General features: G+C 38.2%; 1 protein-coding gene across 1 annotated transcript; it reads left to right on the forward strand.

The window, feature by feature from the left end:
- Window positions 1-8,903: 8,903 nt before the first annotated feature.
- LOC128382364 (C-C chemokine receptor type 1-like) lies at window positions 8,904-12,802 on the forward strand (the record flags this gene model as incomplete). The annotated part of the gene is made up of 2 exons (XM_053342360.1): window positions 8,904-9,049; window positions 11,844-12,802. Coding segments are annotated over 2 exons (1,023 nt in total), but the record flags the coding sequence as incomplete, so codon positions are not given.
- Between the last annotated feature and the right edge of the window lie 4,523 nt (window positions 12,803-17,325).

Raw genomic sequence — 17,325 nt, forward strand, 5'->3', positions numbered from 1 at the left:
CTGCTCAAGGAAGTATTCTCCTCATTTAGCACTTCCGTATTAGATATGATTAATCTGCCTTTGGTGACAGGTTATGTACAGCAGTCCTTTAAGGTAGCTGTAATTAAACCACTTCTTAAAAAGCCTACTCTTGATTCAGAGGTTCTAGCCAACTATAGGCCGATATCGAACCTTCCCTTTCTCTCCAAGATCCTTGAGAAAGCAGTTGCTAATCAGCTGTGTAACTTTCTACATAGTAACAGTTTATTGAGAATTTTCAGTCTGGATTTAGAGCTCATCATAGCACAGAGACTGCACTGGTAAAAGTTACAAATGACCTTTTAACCTCATCAGACAATGGACTTATCTCTGTCCTTGTTCTGTTAGATCTTAGTGCTGCCTTTGACACTATTGATCATCAAATCCTGTTGCAGAGTCTTGAACATTTAATTGGCATTAAATGGTTTAAATCATATTTATCTGATAGATTTCAGTTTAAATGTAAACGTTAATGATAAATCCTCCATGCAAACAAAAGTTAGACATGGTGTTCCTCAAGGCTCAGTGCTTGGACCAATACTATTCTCCTTATATATGCTTCCTTTAGGAAACATTATCTGGAATCAATCAATAAATGTTCATTGTTATGCAGATGATACTCAATTATATCTATCGATAAAGCCAAATGAAATTAACCAATTAACTAAACTACAAACATGTATTAAGGACATAAAGGCCTGGATGACCTGTAACCAATGTTCCCTCTAATTTTTCATGTGTCGGGGCATACACCCAAGCTCCCTGAGCACACTGAGGACCACTGTGAGCAACATCAGATGTGCACACTGTGGCCACACACCAGTATCACGCCTGTTCAAAACCTTGGACCATAGCAAGTTACATGGCTTATTAAAAGAATCAAATTACAGCAGCAATTTTCATTAGTTTACTTTTAATATAAGTGATTTGGCCCACTTAAAATGAAAAAGACAAAAATCTTGTTGTTCATGAGATGTGTAGTATGTCCTGCTTTGGCCTTGGGAAGAGTCCTGCTTTGGCCATGGGAAGAGTCCTGCTTTGGCCTGGGTGAGTCTACTTATTTAAAAGAGGGAGGATTGTAGCTGGAACACTGATGTATCAGGTGTGATTGTCTGGCAAATGAAAGAAATGGTTTACATGGCAGCTGGCTCATGGGTCAGGGCCACTTACAGTAGCAGGATTTTCCTTCGGCCCCAGGAAAGCCAGGACCGGCACTGACTAGATAAGTCTTTCATCAAATACAAAAGAGAAAAACTTTCTCAAAGCACAATGTTGCAACTTTTCCTTCTCAATATCATGCCCATGTCACTTCTGCTTTCTTTTTAACCACTGTTCTACATTCTGGAGAATCGTGTGTCTTAAATTGCAACACCTGAAAAAGTTTACTGAATCCACAAGTAGCAATTCCTTGATGAGTGAGAAATTGTAGTGACTCTAGTATTTCAAGCAAGTAAATCTGTGTTGTTTGTACATACACGTGTATGTGTCTACACAATAGTGTGAGCAGTGATATAGCTCCTAAATTTCATTTCATGGGATTTTTCTTGCTTTTGAAATTTGCTTGTGGCATTTTTCCATTTGCTAAAACCGTTAAAGCCAAACTTTATCAGCTGAAGTCTATCTCACATTCTGCAGGGATGACAGAAGCTATTTTCTCAATCTGAATCTAACTCTGAATACCATGCATAACTCTGAATACCATGCATACCTCAGAGATTATCTACAGTCTGATTTGTGAAATGTTGGGCTGATGTGGACTTTTTCTGGTGTGGGCTGATAATCCCTTTACGAAAAATAAATAAATCTGTTATCTGTTTATATACTGCTTTGAATACAATGTTCAATGTAGGCTAATACAAGTGATCTCTCAATGTTGGTCATGACAATGTCCTTGTCAAGGATACGCTAGTATTCCTTACTCTCTTATTCATATCATACCATGTATGTGGTTCAGTGCAGAGGTAAGTCTAAGGTAGTAAAAGGATAGGGTTAGCCCTAGATAGGCAAGATATTAATGTATGTGAATAGGTACTGTAACTAACCATTGCTTTTTTTCCACAGAGCTTTAAAGGGTAAATTTAGGTAAGTCCCAGCATTTGCTTGGATTATCAAAGTGGAGGGGTATTTACCTGACTTGTCTAATGGTATAGGTATCTATGCAGACAGCCCTGTATCCAATTTTGTCTAAAAACTCAACTTTTCATTGCAGCAACTTAGTTCAAAACTTAGTTCTCGTTTAATTTAGCCTGTTGGTAAGTGCATCCCACCACATAGCACATAGCAGCTTGTATGCATTTTTCTGTTGTTTGCTAGCAAATACAAGTGACACTTAAGCACCTTCAATCAATAAAAAGTCAATGGAGAGTGATATTGTTTTCTACTCCGGGGTGGGTGGGAATTGCGCTCTGTCATTACAAATGTTTAGCTTTTGAGTATGTATTACAACTGGGCTTTTTCTGATTGGCTGCCCAAATGACTAATGTCCATTCAGTCATGTTAGTCAGTTTTTTCAAAGCCTCTATTCGACAGGTTTATCTCAATTTAATTAAAGGAGCTGATGTTTTCAGCCAGTCAGGGTCTACTGATTCGGTCAGTACATTCTCTTTTAAATTTTAAATTCTCTGTGCACCCACATGGGTGTTTCCACTTAAACTGATTATTCCTCTGCACAGGTGAAGTTGAATGAGGATATGATGGAGTTACATGAGTTCACCAAACTTGACAAAAAACATTGAATATTTATCTCAGCACTCTGTACATTCTTCATTTGTGTCCTGGTTACAGGTCACAGAAACTATTTCACCATTGTTTGTGTATATTTCTAAATATTGTAGTGTTGTGTAGTGTACATATTAGATTTAGAGCCACTAAACCAGAGTCAAATTTCTTGCTTGCATAAACATAAGTGGACAATAAAGATGATTCTGATTCTGATAATAGAAATGGTTTCCAACCCAAACAGGTAGAACTAAACTAATCACCTTATTATCAGTGCTTGCTAAGCAGAGATTACAGAAATGAAACTCAACCATAATCATATTATATATTATTCAATTTAAATACCTTCAGCCAGCAGTTTAACATCATGGTGATAGGCCCTAGTGCAACTTTTTTTTTGTGTGCTCCCATCCCCGCCCTAAACACAAGCGCACTCACACACACAAACACGCTTGGACACACGCAAGAGAGAACTCGAGAGAAATGCTATTGTCACTATGTAGGCTAACATTACAGGTGACTGGCCACACACTCATCCTGGACAGCAGCAGGCTATTTCATTTACAAAAAGAATACAGCTGCTGGACAGCTGCTTTTTTTTTTACTTCCTTCATGGGCCCCTGATGGCGTCTGGGCCCCGGTGCAGCTGCACTGGTTGCACCGTCGTTATTCATGCCAGTCTCTTCAGCTGTGTTTCTGTGCTGTAAAAAATACCCCAAAGAAGCTGCATTCATTTCTTCTTCAGTTACAAATATAGTGATCTATCCTAGATTATTTGTGATATATCCATCCATCCATCCATCCTCTTCCGCTTATCCGGGGTCAGGTCGCGGGGGCAGCAGCCTAAGCAGGGAAGCCCAGACTTCCCTCTCCCCAGCCACTTCGTCCAGCTCTTCCCGGGGGATCCCGAGGCGTTCCCAGGCCAGCCGAGAGACATAGTCTCTCCAGCGTGTCCTGGGTCTTCCTCGGGGTCTCCTACCGGTGGGACGGGCCCTGAACACCTCACCAGGGAGGCGTCCGGGAGGCATCCTGATTAGATGCCCGAGCCTCCTCATCTGGCTCCTCTCGACGCGGAGGAGCAGCGGGTCTACTCCGAGCTCCCTCCGGATAACTGAGCTTCTCACCCTATCTCTAAGGGAGAGCCCAGCCACCCTACGGAGGAAGCTCATTTCGGCCGCTTGTACCCGCGATCTTGTTCTTTCGGTCACTACCCAGAGCTCATGACCATAGGTGAGGGTAGGAACAAAGATCGACTGGTAAATCACGACGGATCTGTGCAGAGTCCGCATTACTGCAGACGCCGCACCGATCCGCCTGTCGATCTCCCGCTCCATCCTTCCCTCACTCGTGAACCAGACCCCGAGGTACTTGAACTCCTCCACTTGAGGCAGAATCTCATCCCCGACCCGAAGAGTGCACTCCACCCTTTTCCGGTTGAGGACCATGGCCTCGGATTTGGAGGTGCTGATTCTCATCCCGGCCGCTTCACACTCGGCTGCGAACCGATCCAGTGAGATTTGTGATATATGTGATATATATATATGTGTATCTCTCAGAAAACAAATCAAATTTAAAAGCTGGGAGTTAGTTCTGTTGGGTTAGGGTTAGGGTAGGTTTGGTTTGGTTTCTGCAAGGTTATGGTGCAATTTTGAAGCAGTCTGATCAGCCGTGGAGTGTGTGTGTGTGTGGTGTGACTAACAGCAATAAAGGGGTGTGTCAGACTGATCCGCAGTTCCGCAAAGGCCGCCCTCTTATATTCTCACTCTAGCCTCCTCAGGGATCCCTCTTCACTCCCTGTTCTTCCTCGATCGTGGAACAATCAAATAAAGGAATTGAGATTTAACTTATCAAAGCAGGAAAAGCACAGGAACTAACAACATTAACAATGGCTCCATTAACAAACCTAAATGGAGTGCAGTTATTATTGATGTCCGTTACACCTGTAGTTTCCCTTGTTAAAATATGAAAAAATATAAAACTGTGAAAACAATGTTAACTGGACCAAAAGACACTTTGAGCATCAGTCTCATTGGAGAACACAGGGTAGGAGGATTTCACTGTTAAGGTCTCTTATTAAGGTTTTCTTTTAATGATATCCTCAACATTTCTGAAAACAAACTAAAGGGGCTTCTGAAATTAGATGCTGGACATTTTTCAAGAAGTTATTCTTTTTTGTAGCCTAGAAGAATATTTGGTGACATTAACAGTAAATGCTTTTCCACTACCCCCACTGATACTTGTCTAACCCAAATCCACACATATCAACTCTCCAAAGCATCCTCCATGAAGTGGTATGAATAAGTTAAGAATACTTCCAGGTATTTGTATTTCTCGTGGCTGAATGTGGACTTTCCTTTCTTTTTGTCCGACCAACTGTCCAAATTTCTAACAGAGTAATGCAGCAAATCCTCAGATTTTAAAAGCAAGGAAGCGGCCAGCTAACAAACACATGCTTTTGCTAAAAACTACCATGTCCAGCTGAGCTACACTGTTTTACTTGGACATGACACAAAAATGTATTTGTCAGCTGTTTCTTAAGATTTAATTCTCAGAAGGATGCAGATAGGGTACGAAAGTCAGGAAAGTATTGAAAGACAGACTAACACAGGCATGTCCAAACTATTACATAAAGGGCCATGTGCCTGCAGGTTTTTGTTCCAACCATTCCACAGCACACAATCAACTCTCTGAAGACTAGCTTGTTGAGTCAAGCCTGCTTGGTTGGAATAAAAACAGCAGCCACAGTTTGGACACTTCTGCACTAACACAAACGCCAAGTTTCCATCCAAATGTGGTGCAAATTTCAACCAAATTTCAAGAAAAGTTCAAAAGTAAATGTTATGTTGATCAATGCATGTTTCCATCCACCAATTTATGTGAGTATTAGGAATAGGTTTGTCAAGATTAACAGTTGGTGTTCCCAATTCTACAGTCGTGTGGCATTAAGCTATTGCAAAAGAAGAAGACACACCAGGCAAACTTTAAATGACTCAAAAATCACTTGGAAAATGTTTTATGTGATATGACATGTATGTCATATCACATATGGAAGCATATGGAAGCTTGAGAAAAATTTGAAGTCACATGCCTCTGTTTCTATTGGACTCAATACACCAAATTACATTTCAACTTCATTTTATTTATTAACAAAAAAAACAAGTAGCAAAGGGCCAAACTTCTCTTCTGAGGTTAGGCAAGGCTCATAGTCTTGGTTCATCGACTTTTTCAGCAGGAAGTGTGAAATGTTTCAGGTTAAAAGTATAGCAGCGTTTCACAGTCCTTCCTGGTAATGAGGGTGTTGCTACTGATGGTGGAATGTACATTACACCATAATAATACTGCATGTATTTCATTTAATTCACCAGCCTTTATTAGAGCCCAGCCTCTATCTATCTACCATATGGGTCGATTGCACTTCATAGCGACCCATAAGAGTGTTTTATAATATTCTACTGTCCAACAGTTACAAAATCGCTATTAAAATATAATGTTTTATGATTGGACACCGCTATGGTTAAGGTCTTGTGGGTTAGGGAAAGTTATTGGTTTGGATTAAAATAATCAGGCCTGGAGGGAGTTTACCTCACAGCAAAATAACTTGAAGGCTAAGGACAGGCGATCCCCGGTTTCCTAGCAACAATAAAAAAAGAGGAAGATGTAGCAAGCGGCTCTTAAAAAAAAAAAAAAGTTGGCTTTTACAGATAAGGCAGTGCGGTGTACCTTGTGTTTTGCAACCTGCAAAAAGTTGTCTTTCTGATTATTGTCTTAGTGAGTATTTTATTGTTTTAACTGTGGATTCTATGGTGCCTTAATGTTTGGAGCACGTAAACAAATGAATTTCCCTGGATGGGATAGTAAAGTTGATGTGAATCTAAATATATATAACAAACAAAAAACTGTCGCTTATGCAATTTTCCACAGAAACACAACAGTAATTGTGAAACCTTGCCATTAGCAAAACTACTTCTTTTTTTTCACAGTACCAGTCTTGCATAACATATTAATGTTGTTCATCATATCAACAACACTTTTCAATTCTACTTAAGCAAAACCATTTTAATTTTACCTATAAATACAGCAGGAAGAAGGGCACACTTTCACTTCAATGAATTCAGAGATTGTTTCATAAACGTAAAAAATCTAAATGTTAAGACTTGTCGATGGGATCACAGCTCTTTCTACATGGAGGTCAGATAGGCCTTACACTTTACAATTGTCTCTATTTCTGCATAAATATGACCTGAAATGTGATTCAATGTTTACACAAGTCCTGAAACTAAATAAAGAGAACCAATGTAACTAATGAGATGAAAACGTTCAATGTATTCATTTATTGACTGAGGAAAATGGTTACATCTTCTTCTATCGTTCCTTTTTGCATGAGGCAGACCTATGGAATTCCTAGCTTTTAATAACTGGTGTAATCATCTTTCCCAGCAATAACTTCAACAAAACATTTATGGTAATTGTTTATCAGCCCTGCACATCAGTTCGGAGGAATTTTAGCCCATCACTCCTTACAGAACAGTCTCAACTCGGGGATGTTGGAAGTGTTCTTGGCATGAACTGCCTGTTTCAGGTCCTTCCACAGTATTTCTGTAGGATTAAGGTCATGACTTTGACTCAACCATTCCAAAACTCTAACCATCTTTTGGTAGAACAACTTATGTGTTGTTGTTTTTTCATGGCCCACTTTCTGTTGAGCTCCAGATCATGGATGTATACCATGACATTTTCCTATAGAATATGCTGGTACAACTCAGAACTCAAAACTTGATCAATGATTGCAGGCTGTCCTGGTCCAGACACAGCAAAGATGACCCAAACCATGATACTAGTGCCACCGTGTTTCACAGATGAAATTCTCCAAACAAAATTCTTCTCTTTCACGCTGAAAAGTTTGATTTTGCTCTATTTTAGTCAAGCTTTTTGTTTTCTCTCTCTCTATCTCTATTTTTCTGTATTTTGTTTTATTTTTATAATTGGATCATTTTTTACATTTTAATGTTTTAATGTTTCCAATTTTACTGTTCAAGTGTACTTGTTTTCTATTATATATATATATACATTATAATTGGGTTTTATTTATTTTAATCATATGTTTTTCATGTTTCCAATTCTTAGTGTTAAATCATTTGATATGTTGCTTTTATGTAAAGCAAGTTGAGTTGCCCCTTGTATATAAAATGCCTTGCCTTGCCATAGATTTCATGCTGAACACACCAGGAAGTACAGTATATATTTATCATAATACAAATATAATATATTACAAAGAAAACATTAGTACTGAGAGACAAAAAACAAAAACAAACAAAAATCCACGAGGATTTTTTTATGCTATATGTACAGAAGGTTCTGGTAGAAGAAAGTATTCTTTCAGTACTCTGCTGTGCTCTAAAGGGCTCAACCTTGTCTTTGTCAGCCAGTCACTTCTCCTCAAAGACATACACATACACACGTTGTCCTACATCACTTTTGGGGACAATTGAAGACTCAACCTTACCAAAATTATAACCACTACTTGTCTAATGCTAACCCTAAACTTAACCCCCTAACTGTAACCTTAAGCACTGACCCAAAAATCTGCATTTTGCTATTTGGGGACATGGCTTTTGTCCCATTTGGACACACTATTCCCAATTAACTGAACTTTAATCTGAAATTTGTCCTATGACAGCCCCCCCCCCCCCCCCCCCTTGCCTGCCTGCTCCTCCCCACAACACACACATACACATAAACACACATTTCTGGTACTTCCTTCCCCAATCTGGCTGACTTATTATGGAGTGACTTGAGTTGAGTTGAGTCACATAGCTCTTTGGTTCTCAGAGTCAGACAACAAGGAGAAGCTTCTCTGCTGGCCAGGCGGTAAGTCAGCTCACCTTAGCCTGATCCTCATTCCCACAAACATCTGATTTACCTCTGAGGCTCCTTGGAGGTTCTCAGTTAAAGGGATTGTTTTCTAGCTCTTCTTATTTGCATGCATGCAGACATTGATAGTTCTCATTTTCTACTATACAGCTGCTAATTTTACAGTTTTGCTTTGATACTGACTGCATCACTGCATCATGTTGTGAATGTTGTATATATGACTGTTACATTTGTGTTTCTCACAGATTTCCCTGATTACATTTGAGGAGAAGATGGAAAATGTAACTGATGACCTCTATGATTACAATGACACCGGGGAGCTGGTAGAACCATGTAAAAGTGACGGTGCAAACTATCTGGGAGCTCAAATTTCCTTCATCTACTACTTCATGTTTCTCTTCAGTCTGGTTGGCAACGGGCTGGTCCTGGTCATCATCCATCGGTGAGTGGACAAACAAAACTCAGCAGAAATTAAAGAATATGAAACTAATTGTTAGTTTAACAGTTTAAAGAAATTAGAGGAAGTAAATGTATCATTTGAAAACTTGTAAAGTACACACAACCCTTACTATAATTACCTGTGAATTACTGTATTAAAATGTGTAATAGGAATAAATTAAAGTTGTAATCATTACAATTCAGCAACAAGTGTGATTTAATACTACAGTCCCAGAATTCTGGGGGCAGCAAACACATATATTTAGTTAAATATACAACAGAAAAACAGCTTCTACAGCTCTGATACAGTGTTAGGAGAGTGAACAGTGAGGCTGATATCACTGACATGACATTAAAAACGGTAGTGCTGGATTACAATCCCTTGTGTAAAGTGAACCCTGCCAATAACATTTAATACTGAAAAAATATTATACGTTTAAGAAGTCCAGAATTAACAGTTAAAGGCTCAAATACATTTTAGATATATGTTTTTACAATTTAGTATTTATAATGCAATTGAAGCACCATTTTAGCCACACTCATTGGTGTAAATTAGTTAGGAAGCATATCTGAATACCCCAAAGTACAGTGTTCTATAATATACCAGCAACACAAAATACAGCCTCCAAAATGACCATGAAGTAGAATCAATACCTCTTAAAAAATAACCTTCATGGAGGTATAATGTAGGGCAGTTGTATTATTACATACTGCAATGTATAATAAATTGGCAACTGAGAGTAAAATGCATGTTGATCGATGATTTTACCAGTGTAAGATATTTGGGAAACAGAACAGACAGGTTGATGCAGACTGAGAGTTTATCAAACATTGAAGTCATGCTAGGAGCTTCTTATTCTTGCGCCCACCAAGAGAGGAATACTGTAGCTCTTCAGTAGGTAAAGTTCATCTCTCCAAGCCGTCTAAGAATTCCTCTACTCGGTCACTGTCTACACCACTGAAATCTTTCTACCTTTGTGAGCAAGGAAGTGTAAAAATATTTCTCATGTTGGTGGAAACACAAATGAGATGAACTCGGCAAAGTCTCCTTCGGTCTTGGGCTGTAGGAGTGTTTATAATACAGTGTATTACTGACGATTGTAGAGATGATACCTCACATAAACAGACAGTAATCAACAACATTCGTTCCTACACAATATCAGAGGAGGCGATAAATGACCAGAGGGGAAATAAAATACAATACTACACAATACTATACTAAATACAGCTGAATAAAGAACAGCTGAATAAAGTGTTTGAGAATATTGCACAATAATGTTGCTCTGAATAGAGTAAAGTGCAAAGTGAAGTTCCAGGGCTTTGTCGGTTTGTCTTTCTGTGTGGGGGCAAGTACTGTAATGCCGCCCTGATGTCATTAATGTAAATTCTTTGGATAGAACATGCTCACTGTTAATGATACTTACTGCTTTCTGGAGGACCCGACACTCCTGGAGAGAGTTTAGATCGTTCAACTTCACTCCAATAATCTTTGAACAACATTTGACCACACTGCCAAGACAATTTTTGTCTTTTTTTTTTTTTTTTTTTTAACCATCTGTTTATTAAATTTTACATATTGCGAAAACAATAGTGTTCCGATTACAGATTTAAATACAGTATACCCCAGAACAGATACCCGCCCCCCACCCCCATCACTCCGGCACCCGGCCCCAACAGATGGACAAGTATAGGTAAAAGTAAATTAAGGACAAACGAAAGGAAAAAAAAAAAAAAAAAAAAAATAATAATAATAATAATGATAGAGGAGGAGAAAAGGTAGGTAAATAGATAAGCAAATGAATAAATTAGTGTATGAATAGATACAAATAAATAAATAAATAGACTAATAAGATCAATAGGGAAACCTAGATATCTGAGTTGGCAGGTAGTAGGAAATATAAATCAATTAAAAATAATTAAATAAGTTAGTAATAATGAATATATAATAATAGAACAAAAATATATACACATACACATATATCATAAGTGAATGAGTAAAAAAATAATAATTCCAAAAAAAAAAAAAAAAAAAAAAAGCATTGCTCAGGCAGGCTCAGCATTGCAGTACTCAGTTCACAGTCATCGGACATCTTGTGCTATTAACATAAGACAGAAAGGGATTCCAGGTCTTCTCAAATAAGACATCCTTTCCAATCAGAGTCAGTCTAATTTTTTCTAATTTAAGAAAATAAGGCACTTCCTTAACCCAATTTATAGGTAGGTAGGTGGGACTGGGGATTTCCATTTTAGAAGTATCAACCTCCTGGCCAGCAGAGTTGTGAATGCTATTAGATCCTTTTTAGCTGGAGAAAGAATAGGAGGGAAAGACCATACACCAAATAGGGCAGTTAAGGCATTGGGAGTCACATCCCTTTCAGTTACCTTGGATAAAGTACTAAAGATTTCAGACCACAATTTTTGTCTTTTACAGACAAACCGCCAAACCAGCAAACAAAAGAAAAAGTTGTCTCTAGTATAATATTAATAATAATTTTATTTATATAGAACATTTCAAGCCAGGACTTCACAACACAAAACAATCAATCACAAATATTAAAAAAGCAACATTGTAATACAAAAAATTACAAACAAAATACAGTAGTATTACCTATCATTCAACAGATTTTAAGCTGTTTAGCTAGTTATCAGGCTTGTCTAAAATGGATGTTAAAGATGCCTAGATATATTTCTATTCCACCAATCATTCTGCCAAATATATTGTTAAGTTGCAAAATATTACTGTAAAAAATGCTTGTGTCTTTTTTTAACATTTAACAATGTAAATGGTCATTTGTTAGGTTTGAGAGGCTGACCACTGTGACCAACATTTTGCTGCTGAACCTAGTGATGTCCTCCTTGATCTTCATGAGCAGCCTTCCATTCCTGGGAGTGTACAATCAGCGCTCTAACTGGATCTTTGGCAACGTTATGTGCAAGATTGTGGGCAGTGTCTACTTCCTGGGCTTATACAGTTCTGTCCTGTTTCTGGCTCTCCTGACCTTTGACCGACACCTTGCAGTCGTTTACTCCTTGGGTGCACCACGAATGAGAAGTCAACGCTACGCATTACTCAGCTGTGCTGTGGTGTGGCTGGTCAGCAGTCTGGCGTGCATCCCATCCATGATTCTATACAGCAGTTTTTATCACAACCCTGACAACGCAACACTCTGTCAGGAATTTCCTGGTAACCTCACAGATCCTACTACTGTAACCCATCTGAGAAATTCTGCATTTTACATTCAGCTTTTTCTTTTCTTGCTCTTTCCTCTGATTGTTATTGTGTACTGCTATGTTAGGATTGCTATCACTATCATATCATCCAAATTAGTTACCAAGTTCAAGACAGTTAGGTTGATATTAGTCATTGTCCTGTTATTTTTTATTTCCTGGATCCCATACAATGTTGTACTACTGACTGACCATGGACACCAGAGCTGTGAGGAAAGGAAGAGGAGAGGTTATGCAGATCAAGTCACTCGTAATCTTGCCTACATTTACTTCTGCATCAGTCCCATCTTCTATACATTTGTTGGGCAAAAGTTCCAAAACTACTTCAGACAGATGATGGTAAAACGCTTCCCAGGGTTAAAGAAGTATATTTCTGTTGATCAGGTCAGCAGAAGTAATATGTCCACAAAAACTACACAAAATGAATTGAGCAGTGACAAACTCTGAGGAATATAATGCTGTCTGTAGCAGAAGTGAAGCCAAAATATAAACCATTACAACATCCATATGTCAGTTACCTATGCCCAAAGACATGGGAGACACTGATACAAATTCAAGTCCATTGCTTTGTATACCCAACCATCTCCCTTAACCATCTTTGTCTACCGCATGAATGTCATTGGGTATGAAAAAAATGCCACTGATCACAATAGAGGCAAAATGTATCCTCCAAAATTATCTGACAAAGCAAATTAGTAATATATGAAGGTATTCTGTGGGAGAAGTCAGTGTTGTAGGAAGTCACAAAAACATTAGTGAGGTTCTACATACAGTACACACTTTCCCATTCACATCAATGAGAAAGTGTGTCCAGACTTTTGATTGGTACTGTACACAACAAATCTCCATTCTAGACAGACTGTTGTTTAGAAAGGAGTCATATGAACAATAAGTGACAGTTAAAGCTCATTAGGCATTCATCATATGAGAAGACAAAATCGTCAAATCCAAATAACAAAATGTTGTTGTTTGTCAGTGACTATGGCAGTATATCATCACTCTACTTCCCCTTTTGCTACTGAGTAAGCTTCTGTTTTTCTGCTGGGTACAGTCTCACATTTAATGCTGTGACTGGGTCTGAAACTTGTAGCTGTGATCAGTTTTATCACAAATTTCCACTGATATCTTGAAAAACCTTTCTGGAAAAGTATTCAATGTACGATCTGTCATTTCTGAGTACTGAGACCTGTAGTGCAGATTTGTTGCCTTTAACATTTGCAGTTTTTTCTCTGTATTAAATTTACTTCAGTATGCAGGGGTTAGAAAAGTATCCTCTGTGTTTGTAATATATTCTAACCTATTCATATATATATAAATATTCTAATTTATTCATAACCTTTTCAAAGATTATATTATCTGTAATATCCATAAATGCTGGAAAAATGCAATGTTTACAATGGTGTTTTTGTACATACGTGTGATTACATTGCATCATTATTTTTGATGGAAAACTATTTTATATGAAAATAAATCTTAATTATGGAACTTTGATTTTTCACTGTTCTTCATTGCAATTTTTAATTATGTCATCATTACTCTGTCAGTAAAGATTTTTGGTTAAAACATAATAGAATCATTTCATAGACTATATAAAATAATGGACGTAGACGGTTTTATGCCACTCATAGATTTTTGGACTTGTGTTTTGAAGCCTTGCGTTTACATTTTGACTGTCTCCATCTTTGATTTTTGGAGCCAGAAGTGACCTTATTTAGACAAGAGGGTGGAGGTGACCCTAATGCTAGCTGGTAGCTTGGTTAGCATGGTGCATGCTCACCATCTAACCTAATCATCTAATAGACTTACTTAGGATAACCAATGACTGACCAATGAGTATAGTTCCAGAATATAGTATAGTCCCCCAACTGTTTACAAAAGGGGGAAAGGGGGTTTCTTATATTACCAGAATATCCATATTTCCACAATTCCCCCTTTTCACTGCAGCATCCTGAGCACTAATGTTCTGTCCTCACTAAGTGTTGTCCCCACGAACGTATACTCAGCTATACAGACAGCTAAACACTCTCCTAACCAAACTCCAAGGAACAGGCGATGTGTTGATTTTGGCAGTTTAATCAGGATAAAGTGTGAAACTGTAGACAAAACAGATATACACAAATGAAAATGTTGCATCAATATACAATATAACATAAGAAAGCCAAATATTCACTAAAACATCAACATAATATCTCCGTAGTCAATGATTCTGCAAATAAATGTCTGATGAAAAACACACTGATTGAGATACATACAGAAATTAAGCAGGAGTTTGTTCTCAGAACCAAAAATATCATAAAAAATATGTGGTTAATAAATAAAGTCTATCATTGTTACTTTTTCAAACTAATAATGATGCACACATGTTACTTTATATGAACAAACAGTATAACTTACAGATGATGCCATGTATAAACTATGAAGGCGAGGATGGCAACAGATGAGCGCAGGTGACTCCCCCTGGCAATATCTTGAGAGAAAGTGAGCTCTAAAGGATATGACTTCAGAGGAAGTGACTCAACTTCCTGTTTCTAGGGCTAACACAATACACAATACACAAAACAACCACTAGGGCGTGATAACTGCAATACAGAGCAGATCTGGTTCCATCACAATTAATCTGGCCTTTTTTCTATATATGGAGGAGAGCGCTACTCAATCTTGATTGAGCCATCACTGTATATAGGTATGTTTTAATTTGTCTCAAAGCTGAGAAACTCCTTTCAGCTGAGGCGGAGGAGTTGTAAGGTCCAAGAGGATTTTAATCAAAGTTTTCACTTCACTGAAAATAGTGTCTTTTAGTACACTAATAACAGTTACTATTAGCTAGTAGAATCTACATCAGATGAGTAATGTTTTAAAAATATACCCAGTAGTTGTCTCCTGTTACTGCTTTTATTACATGTTTCTCCAAACAGACATTTCCATCGGACCCTTCAATGTGAAATCATAAATCAATGGTTTCAATCATTGCTGAGATCACAGGATCCCAGTGTTTCTTTCAGCCACAGTTATGTTTTGCCTCTGGAGGAGACTGCTAACTTTCTCTGACTTTGAGAATATTTTCTCAGAAATTACTAAGCTACAGTACATGTAGTTTCAAAAACTTTAAGGCAGTCTTAATGCCCTCTGTCATTTCTAGATGTTTCATTAAGTGCTTACGGAAGACTGCAGTAATTCTCAAACACACTTTTAATTGATGAGCACCACATATTCCAAGGAAGGTACTTTGTGGTCAATTTTGTGGTGACGTAAGTAAAAAAGGCCAGTCTTTTTGGTGAGTCACGTACAAAGTTAGAGCTTGGACAAAGTCTATGGTATTTCTGACCATATCGTCCAACCTTGTGACAAAATCTTCACTTGGACGTCTTAGTAGCATGAAGTGACACCATTATAACACTGTCCTGTTACAAAATGGTACATGAAATCTCAGCAGGATGCCTCTTCTAATGTTTGTAAGGGTAGCTGCGTTGGTTATACAGAATTTATTAAAAATGTATTACATTATAAAAATGTTTGACCACACAATACGACATCTTGGGTTCTTCCTACTTGTTGTAGCCACGATTGTACTATTGGCTAGAGGTGCAGGACAAAAATGAACCCACAGTGAGTAAAAATGTGAGGAGAGTAAAAAATTGTCAAAACTGCTTGGGGACACACTGTATTTGTTTGATGAACGCGAACAAGCAGCTGTGTTTTTTCCTGAATTGCAGCTTGGAAAGAAAGGTGCATTTGTGTGCATCCACCAGCACGCTTGCATCTTGAATAGAAATAAAACTCAGGCTGCATCAAGCAACATCTGTGCTCCAGAGAATAGGCTTATTTGATATGAAGTGCAGAAAAATAAACAAGACAATGATCTATTCTCAGTCGAGGTTAACTTAAGTTAGTTACAACTTTGGACTAAAAGATGGCAGCAATGAGTATTGGTTAAATATTGATTTTAAAATGTTAATTAGTTAATAGTTTGGCAATATGGACACACATCTCTCACAGTAAATAACAACAGAATATCAATCAATCAATCTTTATTTGTATAGCGCAAAATCACAACAAAGTCATCTCAAGGGGCTTTACACATAGAGCAGGTTATAAACCGAACTCTTCAGGTTTTAATTTTAAAGAGACCCAACATTCCCACATGAGCAAGCACTTGGCAACAGTGGCAAGAAAAACTCCCTTTTAACAGGAAGAAACCTCAGGCAGAACCAGACTCAGAGTGGGCGGCCATCTGCCTTGACCGGTTGGGGTAGAGAGGAGAGAGAGGAAGGATAGAGGAGGAAGCACAATGAAAATCAACAATGAAGCTAGATGGTCCGGGACTGGAATCTGTCATCCGGACGTCTACAGGCCCAGATTACCTGTAAGACCAGAAAGCACAGACAACTCCAGGGAAGAAGTTTAGGTTATTGAATGCAATTAATAGTGCATGAATGTTAATGGATATAGATGGATGGATAGAGAGAGAGAGGGAGGAACTCAGTGCATCATGGGAGTCCCCCGACAGGCTCTGCCTCCCATTCTACTTTTAGAGATACTAGGAACCACAAGTAGACCTGTGTTGGAATTATTGTACATAAAGTTATCTCATATTTACTCCTTTCTATAATCATTAACCTTTATTGGCACAGTATACAAGCTTGCTGTTTTAAAGTTGTTTTTCAGGAATTCTCCGAAGTGTATGTGACCGACTTGTGACCCTACTGAGCCTTCGATGCAAAACAGGAACCGAATCCAGAGAGGAGGTGGCTGAAACCAGATAAGCTAGTTTCTGCCACTGTCTAAAAAGAGGGAGAGACTACGCACGCTGAGGAGCTGATGTGCTAAATGCAAATGTTAAGTTTGACTACGTTACTGCTGTGTGACCCCCACCCTTTAGAGCAGCAACGACTATGTAAACTAGGGATTTGAAGAGAATAAAAAGGGAGGGTTCGGCAAGGTTTGCTCAGAGCGGGTTGGAGATTGTAACTGAGCAGATCTCTGTCCGTTCTCCTTGCAAGTAAAAAACTCTAACGCTGTGTCTTGTCCTCCTTTGTCTGATATTTTAAATGT

The sequence above is a fragment of the Scomber japonicus genome, chromosome 21 (genome assembly GCF_027409825.1).
Source record: "Scomber japonicus isolate fScoJap1 chromosome 21, fScoJap1.pri, whole genome shotgun sequence".
In the NCBI taxonomy this organism is placed as follows: Eukaryota; Metazoa; Chordata; class Actinopteri; order Scombriformes; family Scombridae; genus Scomber; species Scomber japonicus.